Below are 23477 nucleotides of genomic sequence, written 5' to 3'. Positions count from 1 at the left end.
CTAACAATATACATAAGTAACGGAGTGATTTTTGAGAGTTGTGAGAAAGCTAACAAGGTAAACCACAAAGCAGACTGAGGGTGGAGAAACAGGCTGGTTGACCTCAGTGTGAAAGTGCAGACAGACTTTGAGTATGTCTGGAGTCAGGTATGTGTCTGTGTCTTTGTAAACTCCAGTTTTTGCGTGTTTCAAGTGTAACTGTGGTAATCCTTGTGTTTCCTCACACATGAATTCATTTGCCTCAGCACTATTACATCAACAGCCACTTGTTACAGTTGCTTGATAAATGTGAACAGAATGGAAGCCACTGTCTGCACTGTGATTTAAACTGAGCCTCCCTGTACCTGCCCTGCAGTGGTTCTTAGGCAGCTTGGACTGATGCCCATTTGCTCTAACACAGTACTTCCCTTCTTTCATAATGCCTTAAAGAACAGTGGTAGCCATTGTGGAGATACCTTGTACCTGCTTTAATATCACATCAGTGATGCAAGAACAATTGAGATTGCTTTTGAGGTTTACTTTTTTGTTAAAGTGGGACTCTGCAGCTGTCGGTGATGGCTATAAATAATGTAAAGTTGCATTCTATTTTGGATTTAGTACAATTCAGAAGCATATGAGTACACAAACTTTTGATTGATACCCCTTCCTTCTTGAAATCTGTTACATCTATATACGATATCTAAGCCTGCTGGTGTTTATTAAATAAAGAGACTTTTGAATCTGTTTTTTGTTGAAGCAAAAAATCGCTGGCTTTGTCTTTAACTTGTCAATCAGAGCTGCAGCAGGGACTTAAAGTTAGATGTTGTGTCTTTGTGCTCCAGGCAAATTTTGCAGATCATCTTCTTGCAAGGAGTGTTTGTGATTTTCTAATGTAACATAACAGGATTTCTGTTATAAATGTAATGACAATTTTCTTTTCTTTCTCTTTTCTCAAGACCCAGTGGATGTGTTGAAGGCTCTGCAGGTTCCCTCCCTTCCTGAGGGTGTGAAGAAAGTCCCCGGCTTCTGCACCTCCCGTCGCTCTAGCAGCCCTGATCATGCTTACCGCATCACCAAGAAGGCCCAGATCTCTGCCCCCACCAAGCAACTTTTCTCAGGTAGGCTACAGCTGGACTGAAAAATCTTGTTATTTGAGTATCTGAAAATACCGTCCTTTACTCGTGCTATTAACAGCAAAAATCAGAATCTAAGTTTTATGTTTGCTTGAAATAAAGATGTTCTCTGAACTTTCAAGAGACAGACTTAAAAAAAAAACAGCTTTTACATCATCCTCAGTATTTTTAACTTAGACTTCAAGAAAATGCATGCTGAGGTAGAAACATCATTATGCAAAAACAGGCCGAGGGATTTTCCACATGATCAGTAAACTGAACTATATTTTGCCACATTCATTTTTTTGTTTTGTTATATTTGTTTCCTTGTTAATAGCTAAATTCAAACATGGTTTGACATTGAAAAGCTGGAATTGATAAATCAAACACGCATTATGAGCCTGGGGTGAGTGGTTAAATGTGCAATGATACAATAGTTGCCCTAAAATATAATGTTAGTGAATATATTTGGGGATTTTTGTGCCAATTTATTTAATAGACCTAACCTATTTTGCTGCTAGCATACATATGATGCTACAGAATATTATGAGAACATTGCGCTAGAGAGAGGAAAAAAGTAATGCAATATACGTTGATGTGTCCCATGTTTCACGTACGACATTTAAACTAATGATAGCCTTAATTCATAACATACGTAGTGTGAATTCCAGGGTTCAAAAACCTAGAATTACAGTTACAGGTTTCTGTGTATGCCAGGGATATTTTTAACTGTGCTCTATGAAGTTATGTGAGACTTTTTGTACCCTGTGCTAGTTTGCTTGGGGATATAAAAGTATAATTATGTGTTGCAGTGCAAGAGCTGAGTAAAACTATGGGAGAGCCATAACAAATTAACTTTAGCACACTGTCTAACACCCAGGAGAGAGGAAGAATGCAGCACTTATGTGGTTATGAATAAATCCTCAAAAGTCAGAGCTGATTGTCATCTAATTTTCTGAGATTACCCTTCCTTCTTCAGCACTGTTATTATGTGTTCTCATTATCTTTGCCAGATTCACATGGAGCTATATTCTGACACTCTGTAATCAGTCGATCCTGACACAGATATCTGACCTGAATGATATAAAACTGTCCACCCATCTGTCACCCTGTTTTACCTTTCTTCCATTTGTTCATCTCTCCTGTTTGGGAGCTATTTATCTTTCTTTTCTCTTTTCCAACCTAGCCTCCTTTTACTCCCTCCAATCTTTCCCACTGTGATAAGATGCTCTGGTTCAAAGTACCAGTCAGTCTGTTGTCCTTCAGTTGGGTATTGTCACTGTCCCCTTTTTCCTAAAACACCCTAAAACTAGTCCAGCATGAGCCATGGTTGTGTTATAACTACTTCCCTCTTTCATTGCCTCTGCACTTTCCCCTTCCTAACAATAGGGCGATTCCCAGAGAACTTCTCCATCATGGCTCTGGTTAAAGCCCAGGCCGGTCTCCAGGCATTCCTCCTATCCATCTACAGCGAGCAGGGAATCCAGCAGCTGGGCATTGAAATGGGACGCTCACCTGTTTTCCTGTACGAGGACCAGAATGGCAAGCCTGCACCCGAGGACTACCCACTGTTCAGAGGCGTCAACCTGGCTGATGGCAAGTCAGTAACCAGCAACAACCAGTTTGTGACTGGTTGAGATGAGATGGTTGGGGTTATGTGGGTGCAAGTGATTGGCAAAAATAGATGTGTGAAAGTTGGTTGGAATGTATATGAAGCACAAGGGTGGTTTGATGACATGTTAGTCAGGCCTGTAGTTACATTACACATTTATTTGCCTTCGGTTCCTCTTTCTCGTCTCTAGGTGGCATCGCATCGCTTTCTCTGTTTCAAAGAAAAATGTGACACTGCTATTGGACTGCAAAAAGAAGATGACTCGCCCCCTGCCCCGCGGCAACAATGCTGAGGTTGACACTAATGGCATCACAGTGTTTGGAGCCCGTCTGCTTGATGAGGAGGTTTTCCAGGTGAGGGGCCTGATAAGCTTTGTAGGCAAAGGAAAAGTTGTGTGCAATTGTTGGCTGTGTAGATCATCACTAGCTAAGTTACTGAGAGTTCCCTCTGATATGTCAGTCAGCAATTCAGAGTTTAAGCAGGGATATTATTTTTTAAGCATATTGGTTAAAAAGTGGCATAAATGCAGTTGTAGAGGTTTCTCTTAATCTGTCTTTTTCCTCTTCAGGGAGACATCCAACAACTGCTGATTGCCAACAACGCCCAAGCTGCTTATGACTTCTGTGAACACTACAGCCCTGACTGTGATTCCCCACTGCCCAAGACCCAGGCTCAGGACCCCAACACATACGTGAGTTAACACCACCTTGACACAAGACATATGAACTCACATCTTTTCTTTCTTTTATACTTATGAAAAGAAAATCAAAGAAGTCACTGCTAAGTGAATGATTATTCTTAAAACCTTCATGCAAGCTACAGAAACATCCCTTTAAAAAATGCTTATATATCTTCACTTCACATCTCTTATTTAGGTTACTGTGGGATGAGGTTTAGGTTTTTCACACAAAGTGAACACATGGCCCAATAGCACATACAAGATTACTAAGTAGTACATAACAGAGAGTATATCCTCAAATTTAGTGCTATGATAACACAAATCCTTCATAAAACTGTAGGCTCATCTGTAGCTCAGATAAAGCAGGCCCAAACAGAATCTGTGGACTGTTTTTTTCATTTCTGTGGCATTTATTGAAAGATGAAGACAAATAGCAAACAAATCTATGTAGTTAAAGAAAATTTCTTTTTTTTTTTTTAAATAATTTATGTTCACAGTTTTCCCTTAAACTGAATAGAAGACCTGTTGATGTTAGGAAATACCAGCAAGAAAAATATCAGCAATTTAGGCCAAGGCAGTCATAGTTGTAAAAATGAAATTTGAAAATGTCAGATTGCTGATTTGCAGAAAGACTTTGCATTTTGAAACAATAGTCCTATGTGTCCTACTTCAAAGGAGATTAGAAATTGATTGAAGCCCCTTTTTATAAGAAAAACTCTTTTGGGGGGAACTTTAGAGGATTTATCTAACTTTAATCATGGAAATCACATGATAGAAATGTCTAGTCAAAATGGATCAATAAAATAATTCAGAAATACTTTCTTCATGTTTACTGGCTCTGTAAATCAACAAATGATTGAAGAGTTATTTTAAGAATTTGATCTATGCCAGAAAGGCTACACTGCCTTAAAATATACCCTATAGGAAGAATAAAGGCCACACACCAATCTGTGGATGAAAGAAAAGTCCTCAGTTTCAGTTTGGGTCGTCTGATATTATCATCAAAGTGCTGCTTCCTCTGTCTGTCTTCCTAACGCATCCCCATCATTGGCAAGAGTTTGTATCCATCCACTTTCCTCTTCACGTCCTCAGTCTGTGTGCCTCTGGGTAACCAAAGAAAAAAAAGAAACAAAATGTTATTATACTCTTTCTTGACTACTCCTCTAGATATGTGCACATTTCCATCATTTCATACCCTCTTTGCTGGAGAACTTAAGCTTCCATAGTTAACAGCTGTCATGTTTTTCTATCCTATTGAAATGTAGCACAAAAAAGGGAGGGGAAAGAGGATGATACAAGCCAATGTCCTCCTCCAATTGTTTTCCATGGACTGAAAGAAAGAGAAGTACTTCAGTACTTAAAATTTAAATTATGATTGGTTCTATGATTAAATTGAGACAAAAGGATTTGGCATGAAGATGGCTTAAGGTGGAGCCTCTTTGTTTACTGAGACTGGTTGTTGACATTACATGCCTTTAAAGGTTTGCAAGTTCTTCCTGATTTCATAAACATTCTGATATTTGGGAGCTGACAGTTCCCTGTAACCTAGAGCTAAAGCACCAAGGGATTTTCATCCGCATTCATCCATCCAAAGTACACGACCTTTGTTTAAACAGCCTGCATGCTGGATCGGTCAATACAAATAGTATCAGTAACTGTACAAGCCACAACACTTGGTGTTCCAAACCCCATCATGTTCTTGCTTTTGAAATGATTTCTTTCTGAATGAATATAAATCAGTAGGTTTTATTCAGTAGCTTTACACTTGCCTTGTTTTTTCTCATTCATCAAGGTTGTCTGTGTATGCACAATTTTAGTTACAATTGCTATTAACAAACAACACAAACTCCTGATGAATGAAAAATAAAAAGCTTTGCATTTTATTGATATCTTCATTGCTGACTCTTGCAATCACCATCTCCCCTTCCTTCTTCACTCCACCTTTTCCCCTTACCCTTTCCTCTCCCTTCTTCTCTGCATCCTCTGACTGCCCCCCCTTGAACATACCATCATCCCCTTTTCCTTTATCTGCCTCCCTCCATTCTTCTTGCTTTCATGTATCTTCATTCTCTGCGCCAACCCATCCCTTCCAACATCCTACCATCTTCAATCTCTCCTTCACCCCATCTCTCCTGGTACTTTGATGAGGAGCAGGATGACCATGAATACCCTTATTATTATGAGGAAACAACAGACATTCCCTCCTTCACAGCATTCCCCTCTCTCAAACCTGGGGCCCTCAATCAACAGGTAAAGAGGGAGTAAGAGAGGTGGACAACACAATCTGTGTTTGTGGAGAGGAATGAGAATGAGAGAGAGGTATTTGTGCAATAATGGATGCTTAACTGGTGATAAAGGTTCAGCCCTCTAGATATTTACTTATAAACAACGAAAGCATTTGTTTTAAAATCCACATTTTAAGTTGTGGCATTTCAAATGCCTCTCTCATCCCTCATCACTGCAATACCTCCTTTGATTTATGTGTTACCATTTCCTGAATCTACATTGACCTTCCACACATTCACCTTGTTGCAGCCGCCTCTGTCACGCACAATTACCTTTGCTCCTCGTGATATTTTGTTTTCTTGTCCTTTACATGTTGTCATTTATGTATATGTGTTCAAATGTGGCCAAGTGGGGGCACTGTGGTTGTGTAGGGGCAGCTGTGTTGTAAACATATGCACAGTTTTTCACACAACCTTCTCCAGACAATTCTCCAATATTCTTCACTTATTTTGTGTCCCATCCTTGTCCATCCTAAATGGAACCAAAATACTTTCTTCCAAAGAGAGCAATTTCAAACTTTAAGCAGGGTACATCCAGGTTGAGGAAGGGATGTCACAAAACTTATTAAGCCCTTACTAGATTGTGTTTTGTTACAAATTTTAGACACCCTCAAAGAAGCTCAGAGATGATTTTTTGGTAACACTATGTCAGTCATACTACAAAAAAGCAAATAGTCTGCCACTGAGATTCTGAATTTGCTGGCATCACTATATCCAACTAGTGGATTACATGATAATGTTGCTGTATTTGATGACAGACTGAGTTCACTGTATGAAAATACAAGTTTGCAGAAAACTGAGTAAGATTAGGTCCATTTTAATTCAAGTTGTGTTAAGGTTAAAAGTTGCTTAACAGCATAATTGAGTCAATTCAAATGCTTTCCTTTGGTCATTTGTGTTTTATGGTGCCCTCTCAGTGCAGTCTTTGATACAAAATCCCACCCATTAGGCATCACAGTTAATCATGAAAAATGACATATTTGCAATGCAATTTGACCAGGGCATGGGTTAGTATTATCCTGTTATCTGCATGACTTCTTGATTGTCTTTGTTGATGTCCATGTATGCATGTATTTCACTCTCTGTATCATCAGTTCCCTCGGCAGTTTTCAAGTCAGCATGGAAATATCAATGCACATGTCTTGTCATGGTATCAGCAGTCATGATCTGAGTGTCACACTTTACTTTTCTGCAGTAAATGCTACATTCCTCCTCATTTGAGCTGGTTTGTGTTCGGCATTGCATATGAGGACCTCATTTTTTCGGGGGGCAGTTTGTTTATATTGTTTATTTGCATGTTTTTTATTATAGCAGTTTGAGTGATAAGAGTTAAGCACAATCTGTTGTTCTTATTTTGTGGTTTGGTATAACTATTTAACATGCATTTGCACGCTATAGCCTGTCATCCACACTCTTTCTTTTGCATGGCCAAACATTACTAACCTTCTCCGTCTTTACTCATCAGGTCATTGCATCAGTGATTTGTATGTTTCTTTTGTGCATGTGTGTTTTTGTTTGTGTGTGTATTCAGTGTGATTACAGTGTGTGTGTGTTCAGCACTAGCTTTACCAGACCAGTCACACCCTCAGTGCCTCCGCTGCTAAACCACAGGCTACCAGTTCATATTAGCACAAAAATGCTGCTTTGTCGTTTAATATTGGGAATGGCATTACTGGAGAGATCAGCAAAAAATGATTTGTTAAAATGTGGATTTGTTTTGGGAACAGTTTTTTTTGTTGTGGAATTATTTTAAGCTGTAAAAAGTGTAAAAATGATCTGCTGTATCCAGTAATGCCTGTTCAGTCTCAGTAAATCATCTAAGCCTTGGCCATCTTTATGTCATTGTTTCACAAAACATCCACTCTTGTCTTTCTCTCTCCTTCTGTCCATCCCTTGTTCGTGCTTTTTATCCCCCCTCCCAACCCTTTTGTGTATTTTTGTCTTTCTCAACTATCTTTGTCTTTGTCAATATGCACTTTTACATACTAAACAACATCTCAACCAAACAATAATCATGGATATTAGAAGAATGGGCCAAATGGAAAAGCAGCCCCCACAAAAGCCACCCCTGTCAAAGCAAAAGCCACTCCAGCTAAGCCAGCTAAGCCGGCCAAGCCCGGATCATACAAACTTGTTGTCAAAGCACCTATGCCCACCAAAACTCCCAAGCCTACGAAAGCCAAACCATCCAAAGCAAAGCCCACTGCGGTAGAGATTCTCTTGTCTAAGATCAAACCAACAGCAGTAGCTAAATCCAAGCCCACACCTGCCCCAGTTAAGAACGGCAATGGCAAACCAGTTGTTGAGAAGAAAGCCATTGTTGCAACTAAAGCCAATGGCAATGGAAAAGCAGCTGCAGCAAAAGCAAATGGCAATGGCAAAGCTACAGCTGAAGCCAAGCCTACAGCGCAGGCAAAAGTGAATGGAAATGGAAATAGTAAGGTTGTAGTTGAAAAGAAAATCAATGGTAATGGAAATGCTAAATCCATAGCAGCAAGCAAGGCCAGTGGAGATGGAAAAGCCACTGTTGTGTCCAAGACCAATGGAAATGGCAAAACTACAGTTGAGAAGAAAGCCAATGGAAATGGCAAAACTACAGTTGAGAAGAAAGTCAATGCAAATGGCAAAGCTACCGTAGAGAAGAAAGCCAGTGAAAATGGCAAAGCTGTAGTGGAGAAGAAAGCCAGTGGAAATGGCAAAGCTACAGTAGAGAAGAAAGCCAATGGAAATGGCAAAACCACAGTAGAGAAGAAAGCCAATGGAAATGGGGAAACTACCATTGAAGTTAAAGAGGTTAAAGTAAAAGTTAACGGCAAAGCTGAGAATAAGGTCAATGGTGAGGCTAAGGCTAATGGCAATGGCAAAGTTATTACTGTGGTAGAAAAAAAAGCTGTTGCTAACGGTGCCACGAAAATTGAAACCACTACAAAAGTAAAGACTGAAGAAGTTGTTAAAGTAGAAAAGACAGAAAAGACTGTGGTCAGTGCAGCAAAATCAGCTGCCAAAGTGGAAGCTACTAAAGCACCTAAACCCACAACAGCATCAAAACCAGAAGCCACAAAAGCAGCAAAGGTTGTGGCCACCAAAGCTCCAGCAAAGGCAGAGGTTAAAGAAGTCGTCAAAGTCAAAACTGTGGTCACCAAAGTTCCTCTGGTCAAGTCAACTGTGAGCAAAGTGGTGAAGAATGTTGTTGAAAAGCTCTCCATCACAAAAAAAACAACTCCAACATCTGCGCCCGTCCAGCCAACTCCACCAAGACCAACCAAATCCAAGGTGGTGGACATTAACGTCAAATCCCTTCACAAACCTTTCCCACCTTTTGGCAAGACTGTGCTGAGCGGAACTGCAGTCCAAGCGAAGAAAGTAAACAACGGTTATCAACAGGTACAACAGGAGGACCCATGTTTGGGTCAGAAAGTCCAGAGTCGTATGTCCCATCATTCCCATTTGCTGCCAGGCATTTCAGCCATCAAGGGTCTGCAACAGAATTTTCATGAAACTTTGTCCTTTAAGATTTTATCATTTTCTTGTGAAAATAATTATCTGTAAATAGAAGACTAGTAATGAAAATTTTGAGGTAAATCCTTGATGGTGAACGGTCTGGTTTTCAAAATGGAAGTTGGTCCATACCGAGCTGGTGCCTTTCCCTCTGTTTTTATATCATATGATCTTCATGATCACTCCAGCTTCTCCATATGATATGACACAGCGGTGCACATTGAAGCATGGCTAATATTACAGTTTCATTGTTCTTTACTTCACTTTATACTCCTACCTTCAAGCTGCTCAAACTGGATCTCAGAACCTGAAAAGACTCCAGCACTCTCTTTCTGTTTGGGAGAATTCATTAACGTACGAATGAGCATGGATTGCTATGGCACAAAAACTAAACTTGATGAAACACAATTACTGTCACATTCTGTACACAGGCAACACAACACATCCCAACACAACACTAACCCCAACTCTCCTGTCACTCTGTCATTCTCTCTGTTTGTTTTTTGAAGTATCTGTGTTTATTATCTGACACTTGTTCCTTTGCCTCTGGGTATATTTGTATCAAATATGAACAAAGCAGTCTCACAGAAACGAAAAGAGCTTGCTTTTAGTATGTTGTTGTTAGATGTACAGTCTGCTAAAAGTTGCCATGTGTTTAAAGTTCAGCAAAAAGTAAGGTAAATAGTCATTTATGGGATCCGGAAAATGTACAGCAATTAGCTGATACATACAAGGAACCTATTTGTGTTCTGTGAGGCTGTTAACTGGTGTTTTCTTGCTGTTATCTGGTCTTGGCTGAAACTAGTCATCCTAAATGCTGATGGCTTCATCATAAGGGATGGCTAGAGGCTCTCAGTACTTCCAGTAAGAGCAGACTTCAACCATGGGGAACTTTGGCTTTGTAAGCTTTAAAAACGTTTTTTAGAAAAAGCTTTAAAAAAAAAAAAGCTTTTCAAATTTTCTACAAAACAACAGAAAGAAATCTCAGTTAAATATTCTCAATGACTCCCTAAAGATTGCACATGGCAATATTTATAGTCATTGAGATTCTTAAATGAACTGATGTTTCTTTTTAAAAATGGACCCTTACAACTTTAAAAGTGTGAGTTGCCAGTAAAAATGTCTTTGCCTCTGGCAACCACAATTTTACAATGTGTTCCATTTTCTTCTTTTAACTCATCATCACTGAGAAGCAGACTTTGAGCTAACCTCATCTTTCAATCAAATCTGCTTACTTCCTTCCTGCTCCCCAATTCCTGTCAACTTGACCAATCAGGATGTAGACACTGAATATTCCGAGGCTGGCCACACCCCTACAGAGACTGATTATTACTATGAGGAGATGGCTCCACTGCCAGAGGGTGAGGTGGTTGGACAAGAAGAGACCCATGTACAGGTAAAAAGGAAAATACACACTAAATGGTAACACAGATCAAGAAGATGAAATAGTCAAGGAAACAAAAGACAGAATAGAAAAATGTTTAAGGGCAAATATATTCATGTACTCCAAATCTCCAAGTAGATTTGCTTACTTTGTACTGCAGGGTATAAAAACAAATTTAAGAATTAGCACATAGTGACAAAGATATCAAAACATTATCTAATCAATACAAAAGACTTCCATCCCCAAAAAGAAGAGTCAAAACCTGTGTGGTGGTGAGCCCAGTCTTTGTTGTTTAACCAAGTAGTAATAGCACTGTCTGTTCTTACACTTCCCTAACCCCCCCATTAATGTTTTGTCGGCACCGATGCTACATAACAAGAAAAAAGAGACAATCCTTTTCAAATGAGAATGCACCACATTCATTTGCTAGTATCACCAAACATTTTCATGTGGCTCCTCTTTTCCATAACAACAAGATTCCTGTTTTGTTCTCATCTCAAGATCCATTATTGATCAGACTGTGATCTTGACATAAGAGCAAAAATCTTGTGAAAAAGGGATCCGCATAGAAATATTTGAGATGCAGTTTCAACCACAGCCATTAAGGTAGATGAATATAATGCATTCTTGTTTGTGTGAAAAATCAAACTTGAACTGAAGAACACAGAAGTTACTGTGGCTTACCGTACAGCCCTAAAGTGCCAGAATCTGAGAATCAGTTTCTCACAGTTCTGATCTGTTTCTCAAAGTTCACTTAGTTCACATCCGTACCGTCATCTTAACCATTGTGTCTATATGTGCTTACTTTGATGACTGTTTTTTGTTATTTGTTTACAATTTTGATGCTCAGAATGTTTTTGCAATTGTTGGGTGAGAAATGTGTCAGTTCTTATATGTAAGGAACAAATGCGCACTTTATGCACTATTAATGTGATAGTGGTTTGAATGAATTCAGTATTTTAACCTTAGATTCTTAATATAAAGAAACTGCACAATTTCACTGGGACATCCATGGTAAGTAGAATAGAAAATAACATAGTTTTTGCTTTATACATCATAGCAGCAGCTTGTTTTTGCAAAGTTTCTCATATCAGTTCTGTGTTTTAACATTAAAATGTATCCTAGAAGTTTCAGAAAAAGATATAAAGAGGAAATTAAATAAATAAAAATATATATATGTTAGAGTTCAACACACAAGCTGATATTGATATCCTTTGTGAGAACATACTGTAATGAGCTAAGCTATAGATGATTAACAGAAGAATTAAGTTCACAAGATAAGCCTTCAAATCCAAAATTCAGCTTAGTTGATCAGACTGATGGATCATGGAGAAACTGTCAGTCCCACGGTCTCCAAGATGTCCTTTTGCTAGTTTTCTTTGTCCCTATGTCACTGTTTATTTTCAAGAGGTAAGACTCACTTTTTTCCATATATGCTCTCCTTATCCTTATCTCTCTATATCGTTCTATATTTCTCTTTCCTCTACCAACATTTCTCCATCATTCTTACTTCTCTCTTCTTAAAACTATCCCTTCTGTCTCTTCCATCTTTATTTCCTTTCCCCAAATCATCTCTCTTGCACCTCTATCTACCCCCTTTTTGGCTCTGATAAACCCAACCCAGCCTCAGGTGGAGCCATCGTTGGTGGGAGAGGAGGTAGATTCCACCAAGGCAGGCGGTGTGGTTGAGGAGGCCTTCACTGAAGAGTATGTGACTGGGGACGTGGGTATGAAGGAATACGACTACTCCTACAGGGACTACAATGAGCCATTAGTGGAGACCGGAGAGGTCGATGCCAACATGGGCCCCGCCCTGTCCGCTGTGACAGACGAGGGAGGCGTAAGTTATTTTGCCCTGTAGGCAAAAAAAAAAAAAGAAGTCAATTTCAACCCAATCTGAATCCTGGTCTGGTCTCCTTCCTCTCAAATGAGGTGTTTGAGTTTGCCATCAATTTATATATTTTCCCCCTCTCTGGGACCTCTACCTCTTACTAATGGCGGCTGGAAGATGATATCCAGAAAATAATCCTCTACCTTGTAAGACCTAGGAAAATTCAATATGGCCACATGCTAGTAAACTCTCTTCACAGATGGCAGGCAAGCTCAATCATTCACAAAGAAAATGTTATTTGAATACTTTTGAAATATTCTAAGGACAAAGACCTAATCCATATATCAGAGGTTGAAATTGATGTCATTCTACACAATGAATAGCAAACTCAGGACCCCGAGAACACAAACCATTGTGATGGTAGAGGCTATTGGGGATCCTTATAATCTTAAATGAGAACTTCAACTATTACATACACTGCATTAAGAGGCATCAGGAAATACAGCAGTCACCATTTGCTGCATCTCCTGTCCTGAATGCAATTAATCTCAGTGTATGGCTTCATGTAGCGCTGCTTAGCCCAGAAGATTCTCTGTTTCAATGCAAAATCATCTACAAGTAATGGACCAAAGCCTGGAGATCCATTGAATCATCAATGGTTGGATCAGAGCTTTCTGCTTTTATCAAAAGCAAATCAGGTTTTCATCATTAAGTTGTCTACACTTAAATGATAGTGTTTGATATTATGCATCAAACCAATGCAGGTGTCTTTATGTAAGTCTATATTTACCCTGGTGTAAATACATGCAGACATGGTGTGTCATATGCCGTCTCTGAGAGTGTTTGTCCTGTTTCATTTTTGTATGTTTTATGAGGTGCTTCTATACTGACTGGGCTATGTTGTTGTCTACATGTGTGTTTTCCCCAGGCTGCTGTCAGAGCCCAGAAAGGAGAGAAAGGAGAACCCGCTGTCTTGGAGCCTGTGAGTTTCTCGTTTTCTTTGAGCAGCCTTGCCTGAGCAGGTGTGCGTGAAGTGGCTTGCAGAAAAGACAAGGGTCCCTGAGTCATTGCTCTAGAAGCTCCAGAGATTTTTGCCAGTAATCTTCCAATAAGAGTCTGGCTTTTCCAACTTTTCTCTTATCATTACTTTACTGTTATCAAGTAATTATTGATGTATCTGCGTGTGACTGAACCATACTTCCTATGTTCTGCAATTGAGGGAGAGATGTCCTCCTATTAAATGAAAATAGAAGGAGATATATATCTAAATTTGGTTACCTCTGTTCCATTTTTGATAAGTTCAAATGAGCCAGTCTAAATTCCTCTAATCTGTTGGTCACAGGGCAATTTCGAACTTGATAAACTCCCACATTTTAGAAAGCCAATAGTTATAATCTGCTGCAAATATGAATATGCACAGACTAAACAACAAACCCAAGCTTTCTGTCCCAATATGCAGGAATTATTTTTTGATATTCGACTTCATTAAAGCTATTGAATGATGTCTAATGTCTGTCTAATGTTTTGCTGTGTAACATTTTTAACTCTAATGTGACTTTTCAGGGTATGCTAATTGAAGGACCTCCAGGACCTGAGGGACCTGCTGTAAGTAAAAGATGTTTGTTCTCTTGTTTTCTCTCTGAAAGACATTTGAATGATCTCTGAATATTATGATAATCACATGTAGTCTACTCTTTTAGATTTTTGTTCTTATTCTCTGTGCCCTGAGTTATTTTTGGCATTTTGGTAGCATCATTTGGTAGTGTAAATATCCAATATTAGGTAACACCTTTACCCATACATTTATCAATTGCATTTTTGAAACAAAGGGAACAAGACAGTAAATCATATCCCATTATTCTCATATCTTATCGTACTGTATTGTACCTTTTCATATTCGATTGTATCCTATCATATCCTGTTGCATCATATGTGAATCACCATAATCAAAATCCAACTTAGACTGATCAGAATAAAGTCTGGTGCTGCTCGAGGTTACTACTTGTTAAGAGGATGTAGTTCCTTGTCACTGTTACTTGTTCACGGTGCTTCAAGATGACACAAGATTGAATGTTATTTTGATGTTTGGTCTTAATAAAAAAACAACAACATAGAGAACAGTCTAGACCTGCTCAATACTTAAGAGTTCTTCCCCAACTTCTATCAGGGTCCATCTGGTCCCCCTGGCTCTTCTGGACCTCCTGGCTCTGTCGGTGACCCTGGCGAGAGGGTGAGTGTTTCACTTGATCTGATAAAGTGCAGCTTCAGAGAGACATCATTGTTGAATCAGTGACAACTCTGTGACACTACAGGTCACTGTCTGCAGATACACTGTGCAACAAAACTGGACTGTTCATTTCTTTTTGTTCTTGAACCTGCCACCTCAACCCTCTCTCTCCCTTCCGCAGGGTGTTCCTGGTAGGGCTGGTTTGCCGGGGGCAGATGGAGTCGCTGGACCTCCTGGAACCTCAGTCATGCTGCCTGTGAGTCACACATAGCTTTACATCCTTTGATAAAAAACGACACTCTCTAAATGGTCATAAATGAGAGTGTTATTTGCTCCAACTTACTAATACTGCAATTTGTTCAATATCCTGCGTAGTTCTTTTTTCTCAATATTTAGATATCTGCCCCTCAAAAACACCATTGTGATCACAACTACAGTGTATAGATCTACCATCTTATTTTGATGTGTTTGACCTTTTTTGAATATTTAAAATCTTCATGTAACAGATTGTGTTCATATATCATGTTCAGTGTAACAATTACTCCCCCCCCCCATCCATTCACCTGGCAGAGTAACCACTTAATGCTTTTCTATTTCCTTCTACAGTTCCGTTTTGGACAGAGTGGAGGAGAAAAGGGTCCTGCAGCTTCCGCACAGGAAGCCCAGGCTGCAGCCATCTTGTCTCAGGCCAGGGTCAGTTATCACTTTTATTTAACGTTTCCACTGTGTGTTTTTCATTTTACCTCCTGGATCATCAATATATTTGAAGAGCTTTGTGTCAAAAGATGTATTATAATGTTATGATGTTATGTGCACAGACTGCACACCACACAAACATGGCAGAGTGTAGTCTGCCTACAGCCAATTCCTGACTTGTAGCATATTTTATTCAATTATAATTTCAGTAATAAAGATGATATGCCTATGTAGGGAGATTAGTCACGCGTGTGAAGAGACATTTTCTTTTTCTGTAATGGTCATCATTGATTATAAAGTGTCTTTGTCTCTAGATGGCTCTGAAAGGACCTCCTGGGCCAATGGGATTCACTGGGCGCCCTGGACCCCTGGTATTAAATCTTCTTTTTGGAATTTTACCTTTTAGTTTTTCAAATGTGTTAGAGTGATTGCAAACAGTTGATTAAATGAAGCATGATCAAATGAATGGATGGACACATATGTGTTTAAAGCTGGGGGTAATAGTGATGATAATGGTTTCTGTTTTAGGGAAATCCAGGAAGTTCTGGTCTGAAGGGAGAAGGTGGAGACCCTGGTCCTCAGGTAGAAATTCACATCATTATTTTTCATTAATTTCTTTGACGGTAATAAACCCTTCTTTCACAGTACAGTGATGTAAGTATTATGATTGAGTTTAAATGATATGCCAGCTCCAATCTTTGACATTTATTTCAAACATTTTCTACTTTTTCAGGGTGTTAGGGGACCCCAAGGTGTGTTGGGACCGCCAGGAAAATCAGGAAGAAGAGTGAGTGATTGATGAAGCTGGCTTTTCATTGTGAAATCCCATCCCTCTTTCTCTCTTTATCTTAGCCGAATATGAAAAATGAAGCCTTGTGATAAAAATAAAAAAAACAGAACTACAGTATTTGCAAAGTGGTCCAACTCAAGTGTCTCATACAAAGTGTCACTTGCTTTATTCTAACAGGGCCGTGCTGGAGCTGATGGTGCCAGGGGAATGCCAGGGGAGCTTGGAACCAAGGTGACCCCTCTCTGACATTCATTCATGGACATTGTCAAAATGAACTGTAGTGGCTGATGAGATGAGATCTCAGTAGAAAAATAAAATGCTGTCATGTTTGTGTTTGTTCATACTTACAGTAACTATATGACTGACTTCAAATGAAACACATATTACTCTTCAGCCTTTAGATGCTTGTGGTTTATTATTTCACAGTGAATTTGTGAAATGTTGAACACACAAGCTTTAGCAGAAGATGCCGGCCTTGACACAGCAGTTAAAATAAATACATTTCCACGTCCGTGTCTCTCTCAGGGTGACCGAGGTTTTGATGGCCTTCCTGGTTTGCCAGGGGACAAAGGGCACAGGGTGAGTAAAAAACTTTCACAAACCATATGCCACACACACACTTAACTCAGTGTCTTTATCATTATTAGTACCTTGGTAGTGGTGATGATAGATATAAGAAATACTGCATTATTTTAATCGGTATAAGAACTTGTAATCTTGAATATTTGTTTGTAAGCTGAACCAGTTAATTTTTCACGATTCCTCATTCCTCTCACTCTTTTATCCTCACAGGGTGATTCAGGATCAATGGGACCCTCAGGACCTCAGGGAGAGGATGGAGAGAGGGTATGAAGACATTAGAGAAGAATTGAATAATACTCTTGGCACTACTCAGAGCATCTGTTATCGTGTATCTCCATAACTGCTGAGCATCTTTACATAATTGACCTTTTGTTTCTGTGTGTGTTCTCAGGGAGATGATGGAGACGTTGGACCCAGAGGTCTCCCAGGTGAACCAGTGAGTGTTTCCATTACAACAAAGCTGATTCCAAATCCTTCTCTCTTTTCTTTTTGTGTGGCACTAAGGCCCCTCTATTTCTGTGAGAATTAGCATCCCAAAATACATCTGAGTGTGTCCGTTGGTAGCACGACTGTTCTCCTAAAGACAAAAGTACCTGAAATGGTTAAGGGCTATTCTTTGGGATTTGTGCAGAGTAGTGATGGAGATGTTGAAGCTATCAGGATGCCAGGATTATTCATGTATGCCAATAGTTTCTGCAAACAAAAAAGTTGAAGAGAAGAAAAGGAAAAAAAACAAGAGCAAACTTAAGTTTTAGCTCGATGGAGATGGATGTCTAGACCAGTGTGCTTCTTAGCATTAGTTTGTCAGTTTGTCTCAATGCAGATGTTGCAACTAAAGTTCTTGTTGACTGTGATTTTTATCATTTATTTTTCTTTTTATTGCTTTCTTGTTAGGTAGTCTGAGTATGACTTATTGCTGGCTGATCATGGCTTGTTTTTGTGTCTCTAGGGACCTCGTGGTTTGCTGGGACCTAAAGGTCCTCCTGGAATCTCTGGACCTCCCGTGAGTAAAAAACATTTCAAACCACATAGTCTGCTTTTTTTGCAGCTACATTGTCTGTGACCTCAGAGCACCCACAGCGCCTTTGGAAACAACATCCTGATGAAAAAGAAAACACAGGGATACCCAGATTCCAAAAATGTATATGTCATGTTCCCACAGTCACCTCGAAACAATAACAAGACACCCAGTGTCACCCAGGATTTAAGCACCCAAAGTGCTTTTGACACTCAAATTTTATGTTTCATAGTTGTTCGGCTCAAGTGGTTTATCTCTGCTCCCCCAACAGAAAAATGCAGGACAATTTTTCCGTACAACCAGCTTTATCTTCCTTTTTGTATCAAGCTTTCTCTTTCCTGTCATAATACAAGCGGACCACCAGCAGTTTGATCTGAGATTCAGGTGTGCTACACTGGTAGCTGCTAGTATAGCCTGAAACTGCTAGCATCAAGCAGAGATGATGAGTTGTCTTTGAAGAACAGTGTAAGCTCTAGTTCATAGTAGTAGTCTAAGAGAATAGTTATCTCTTATTGTCAGACATCTTTATTTTCTGACTTCACACCCCAGGATATTTTTTTTAAACTTTACTCTCCAGCCTTTTGCCCCCTCCCTTTTTTTAGGTTTAGATGTTTGAGACATCGCCCTCTAGTGTTATTGTGTGTTACTACATATAACTTTTATCCCAGGACACATGAACACTTGTGTCTAAAATTACTGAAGTTTCCTTTTTAAGTGCCTCTTCATTTCCTCATATTGTAAGACACACAATACACTGTGCTGTAAGTGGAGTTAAGCTTGAATTTGAATTGTTTTGTCTTCTGTGCATGGTTGACCACGTATGTTTAGATAATCTGTCTTCATCTTTTCTACCTCTCAGGGTGTACGAGGAAATGATGGGCCCCATGGTCCCAAGGGAAACCTGGTCAGTGCCCCTATAAGTTATCATTTATCTTATCATGTAAACTTGTACTTCTGAACAAGCAGATAGTCTGTATCATAAAATACTTTCTTAATAGTAATTGTAAGATATGATTCTCTCTTTCTCATCCATTCTTCGCATCTTCTCACTGTCTCCTTTTTATTTGTTTACACTTTGTCATCCTCTGTTCCTTTTTTTAAGGGTCCCCAAGGTGAGCCAGGACCCCCAGGTCAGCAGGGAACCCCAGGAACTCAGGTGAGAGAGAGCAGCTGACCGGTATCATATCTTGACCAAGTTATTACATGCTAAAGAGTCCACACAGGCATACACATTTATAATACATTCAATAAAAGGATTATGTTGAAAGTTTTCGCATTCCTTTCATTGTGAACATATCTCATGTGTTTGTTGTTTTATTTGCAGGGAATGTCAGGACCTCAGGGAGCACTTGGACCCCCAGGAGAGAAAGTAAGGGCCAAAACTGTGTTCAAATATTTATTCAAGTGATACATGGTCATCTTCAAATGGAAGGTTGGGGATTCAACACAAGTCCTGCTGTCCATATGCCGAAGTGTCTTTGGGCAAGACACATAACCCAGAACTGCCCCTGGTGCTGTGCCATCGATCTGTGAATGGCATTAGTCAAAAACTGATGGGCTCTACGTAGCAGACTCTGTCATCAGTGTATGAATATGGTGTGAAAGGGTAAATGTAACATGTCATGTAAAAGCACTTTGAGTGGTCAGAAGACTAGAGAAAGAGCTATAAATACAGTTCATTTACAATTTAACTGAGTACCAGTGATTGAGAGTGTTGCTCCCAGTTAATCCATATGTGGATGAATACTTGTCCATTTGGTAACCACACAGTTTTAAGCACAAGTTATCCTTCTCCCCATAAAAGTCATAAAACTGCTGCCCTCTGGCTTCATTACTCTAACCCTACTATCTTCTCTTTAGGGCCCAACAGGAAAACCAGGTCTGCCAGGAATGCCCGGAGCTGATGGCCCTCCTGTAAGTTTGCCTCTGCCTTACTTCATTTTTTTATACACTGAAAACTGAATTAGAGTGGATCCATCAACACTGACTGTTCCTATTGAGGCTTGAACTCTTTCTCTCTTCTCAGGGTCACCCAGGAAAGGAGGGGCCTTCTGGCACCAAAGGAAACCAGGTTGGTGTCAGTAGCAAGTGGATGCATTACACTGCAATCCTTTTAACTAACAGAGTCAATTCACAGACTAAATATGAGATAGGGAAAACGTATCACACCTCTAAGGGTTTATGTTTATTTGTAGGATGAGGTACGATGACACAAAACATATTAAGTTTATGGTATTTGTTGTTTTGTAAACCCATCTTTCTTTGACTTTTCACAGGGTCCTAACGGTCCCCAGGGATCTGTTGGCTATCCTGGGCCTCGTGGCATCAAGGTGAGTGGAGTCAATCTTTACAACAGGTTTTTTGATGGCTTGATCATTTTGTCATGTCTTCTCACTTTCATTACTTTTACTTTTGAGGAAATTTGCTGGACATTGGCGGTTAAAATTGAGCAAACCAATGCAACATTAAATATTATATAGCATTTTAGTGTATTGATTATTTAATGTTTTACTTTCAGGGAGGTCAAGGTATTCGTGGACTGAAGGGTCACAAGGGAGAGAAGGTAAGTAATCCATTACAGTCATATATTTCCAGTATCCTCTCATAAATCGCAACTGCATCATGTCAATAATGTGTCTCACATTAATTTGTTCATAAAAGCAAATTGTTCAAGATGTGTCCATGATTTTATTTAAGATTTTGAGATACAATAAAATAAGTTTGATGTTTTCTTTAAATGAGAATGTATTGAATGTTTTTGTTTGCTTGTATTTGTAGGGAGAAGATGGCTTCCCTGGAATTAAGGGGGATTTCGGTTCCAAGGGAGAAAGGGTGAGAACAAAAGATGGAGTAACTAGTTTGTTAGTCAGTTCTTTAACTGAATGATTGTTGAATCAATGAAGGGGTGCATAACTGATAGATAAACTTACTCATTAACATTTTGTGATTAGTTCTAATTACTCTCTTTGTCACCTGCTCTCAGGGTGAGATTGGTGTCCCAGGGCCCAGAGGCGAGGATGGTCCAGAGGGGCCAAAGGGTCGTATTGGACCTCCTGGTGAGATCGGATCTCTTGGATTAGTCGGAGAGAAGGTACAACTTATTAAGAATTACATGATTGGCTATTTGTAGCATGAAGTAGTTTACTAACATGTACCGTTATATTCACATTCATGTGTTTTTACTCAAGTTACATTTTATCAAACTAGATTTAAAGTCTGTGCTCTGCAATTGTAGATATTTTACACATATAGACCATAATATTCTTCTTATGCTTAAGATTAGAGAATGCACTGGGTTTGAAATAACATTGTGCTGCCCTCTTGTGGTTGTATATGTATGTGCACTTATGTGATGCATGATAATTACAAATGCCGTGCAAATACAGGATTTTTTTATTGGCTGCAGATAAAGTGTTTCTGTGAGACATTTTGCAACCTTTTTGTAAAAGGTTAATATAACTTTAGCCCACCTGAACACAGAATCAGGTATTTCTCATTGTTATATTCATGTGTTATTTAATTAGTATAGAGGTAATTTCTTAGAATATTATTTGCTGTATTAAAGGTTTGTTATGTTAATTCAGAATTACAGATGCTGTGATCTATTCAAGTGAATATTAATAATTAATTACATCATCATGTGTTTTCAGGGTAAACTTGGTGTGCCTGGACTTCCTGGATATCCTGGAAGACTTGGACCAAAGGTGAGGGAAACAAATACTTTCATCCTCATTTACTTCTTCACTCATGTAGAATGAGCTCTATATTACACAGTTATCAAATGACTATTTATGATGACAGACGGTGCTGATGTTGACATTGATTTGTTTTTGTAGGGCTCTCTTGGATTCCCAGGATTCCCTGGATCAAATGGCGAGAAGGGAACAAGGGTAATTTAACGGCTCTCTGAGAGATTTTGCTCACGTTATTCAAACCTTTATGATTTTACATTGTTATTGATTTTATTATCTATTGAAACAGTGATCAAGTGCCATTGACAGTGTCAAACAATGCAGCTGATTAATTTCCTTTACATGCATCAGATAGACTGATGGATCTTGTAGATTAAATATAACCTGTTGTCAGTGTCAGTAATGCAAAGATCACTCCTGTCTGACTGAATGTGATACATTTTTTGTTTATTTGTTTGTTTTTTCAGGGTCTTGGCGGCAAAGCTGGGCCCAGAGGACAAAGAGGACCTACGGTACCATTTTACATTTTAGCACTTATTCTTCAGTTAGTTCATAAAAGCTATCCCGTGGTTAGCTAATGTGTTTGATCCTTTTTGATGGATAAACATTGTATTGTCGGATTTTTGAGTTACTAAACAGAAGGCAAAAAAAAATCAGAGCAAACTTCCCTTCTTGTTGTAAAATTAGCACACTGTTTCACCTGCAACCACACCAGTGGTGGTGTCAGAGGGCCTTGTAGTACATCTGTAACACTGGAGCACAGTGGAGAGTTAAACCATTTACTGTTTTTTGAAAGGGGTCTCGTTCTTTCAGCATCAATAGGATGCATTTTAAAATCCAGTGAACATCAATTTATTTGTTGATTACATTACACTTAAAATATCTTAGTCTGTTGAAGCTTTGTCACCAATCATTGTTTCTGTTGGTTCTCATCAGGGCCCCAGAGGGCAGCGTGGACCGAGGGGCTCTACTGGAAAATCAGGAGCAAAGGTTTGTCAACGCAGAACATTTGTCCGGATTGCCTCTAGGAACTGTTTTGATGCTGATTATTGTTGATGAAAAATATTTTTTAACTTTATTGAACATTAGTGTTGATAGAGCCAAATTGCTCATCCAATTGTTAAATTGAAGTACCTCACAATGTGAATTTAACGCTCATTAGTTTAAATACAGACACAGCACTGTTTTTAGCAACATGTTGAGATCCACAACTTCATTTTCTTATTCAGTGTGTTGTTGTTTTTGCAGGGAACTTCAGGAAGTGATGGTCCTCATGGTCCACCTGGAGAGAGGGTGAGCACTTTTTTTCCATTTTGGAAATCTTGCTCTGCTGCAAAGTGCTTTGTTGGAGCCAAAATTGAAACCTTTGCCTCACTCTTTAAGACCGTTTGGTATTCTAATGTGTTCTAATAATATCATTCATCATTGCTTCATCAGGGATTGCCTGGGCCCCAGGGAGCTAATGGTTTCCCCGGACCAAAAGGACCTCCTGTAAGGAAACATTTTGATTACATTTTAATGACATTTTTAAGATGGTATTACTTGGCTATCCATAAGATAATTGTTCATTCTTCCCACACGGTCTTGGGTTTGATTTTACTTCTTTCTTTCTTTCCTCTCTAAAGATGAGGGTGTAATTAATTTATAATGGCTGATTGGTGTTTTCTTACAGGGACCCCCAGGAAAGGACGGGCTGCCTGGACACCCTGGACAGAGAGGAGAAGTTGTACGTATTTTTTTAAAATATGCTTCCAATGAACCGTGTAGAATATTCCACCTTTTTAAACTCTTGATTTAGAGGTTGGAACCTCACTGATTCATAGATGTACCAACAGAAAGTGAAGCAGTAATTACCATATTTATATTCATGCATGCTATCACTCATATTATGTCTCTGATTAGTTTTCTCTTAATGCAAATCTTTACATATGGTGTGGAAATAATGATAAGACTCCTGTATTTTACTTCAGTTTTGTTGAATTCCAAATTGTAAAGGTTTTGTCCTGAGTCAGTCTCATCTTTACATTACTGTTTGATTTCTGTATTTGTTCAGTGTTTCTTTCTACCTAGTAAATTTGAGAATACTTGTGAT

General features: G+C 39.1%; 1 protein-coding gene across 1 annotated transcript in view; it reads left to right on the top strand.

Moving 5' to 3' along the window:
- Positions 1–23477, top strand: part of col11a2 (collagen, type XI, alpha 2) — a 69810-nt gene that overhangs the window by 36894 nt on the left and 9439 nt on the right. Inside the window, exons 9-44 of the mRNA XM_034705718.1 lie at positions 936–1097; positions 2481–2691; positions 2894–3056; positions 3272–3394; positions 5537–5632; positions 10442–10561; positions 12174–12389; positions 13309–13362; positions 13944–13985; positions 14548–14610; positions 14789–14863; positions 15214–15300; positions 15618–15674; positions 15832–15885; positions 16037–16090; positions 16271–16324; positions 16619–16672; positions 16886–16939; positions 17067–17111; positions 17625–17678; positions 18553–18597; positions 18796–18849; positions 19018–19062; positions 19554–19607; positions 19720–19764; positions 19970–20023; positions 20212–20256; positions 20472–20525; positions 20677–20784; positions 21344–21397; positions 21530–21583; positions 21853–21897; positions 22322–22375; positions 22634–22678; positions 22823–22876; positions 23058–23111. Coding sequence (XP_034561609.1) covers positions 936–1097; positions 2481–2691; positions 2894–3056; positions 3272–3394; positions 5537–5632; positions 10442–10561; positions 12174–12389; positions 13309–13362; positions 13944–13985; positions 14548–14610; positions 14789–14863; positions 15214–15300; positions 15618–15674; positions 15832–15885; positions 16037–16090; positions 16271–16324; positions 16619–16672; positions 16886–16939; positions 17067–17111; positions 17625–17678; positions 18553–18597; positions 18796–18849; positions 19018–19062; positions 19554–19607; positions 19720–19764; positions 19970–20023; positions 20212–20256; positions 20472–20525; positions 20677–20784; positions 21344–21397; positions 21530–21583; positions 21853–21897; positions 22322–22375; positions 22634–22678; positions 22823–22876; positions 23058–23111 — 2702 coding nt within the window. The remainder of the gene's footprint in view (positions 1–935; positions 1098–2480; positions 2692–2893; positions 3057–3271; positions 3395–5536; positions 5633–10441; positions 10562–12173; positions 12390–13308; positions 13363–13943; positions 13986–14547; positions 14611–14788; positions 14864–15213; positions 15301–15617; positions 15675–15831; positions 15886–16036; positions 16091–16270; positions 16325–16618; positions 16673–16885; positions 16940–17066; positions 17112–17624; positions 17679–18552; positions 18598–18795; positions 18850–19017; positions 19063–19553; positions 19608–19719; positions 19765–19969; positions 20024–20211; positions 20257–20471; positions 20526–20676; positions 20785–21343; positions 21398–21529; positions 21584–21852; positions 21898–22321; positions 22376–22633; positions 22679–22822; positions 22877–23057; positions 23112–23477) is intronic.

This window comes from Notolabrus celidotus, chromosome 16 (genome assembly GCF_009762535.1).
Source record: "Notolabrus celidotus isolate fNotCel1 chromosome 16, fNotCel1.pri, whole genome shotgun sequence".
Lineage (NCBI taxonomy): Eukaryota > Metazoa > Chordata > Actinopteri > Labriformes > Labridae > Notolabrus > Notolabrus celidotus.
This window is presented reverse-complemented; position numbering and strand designations above follow the sequence as displayed.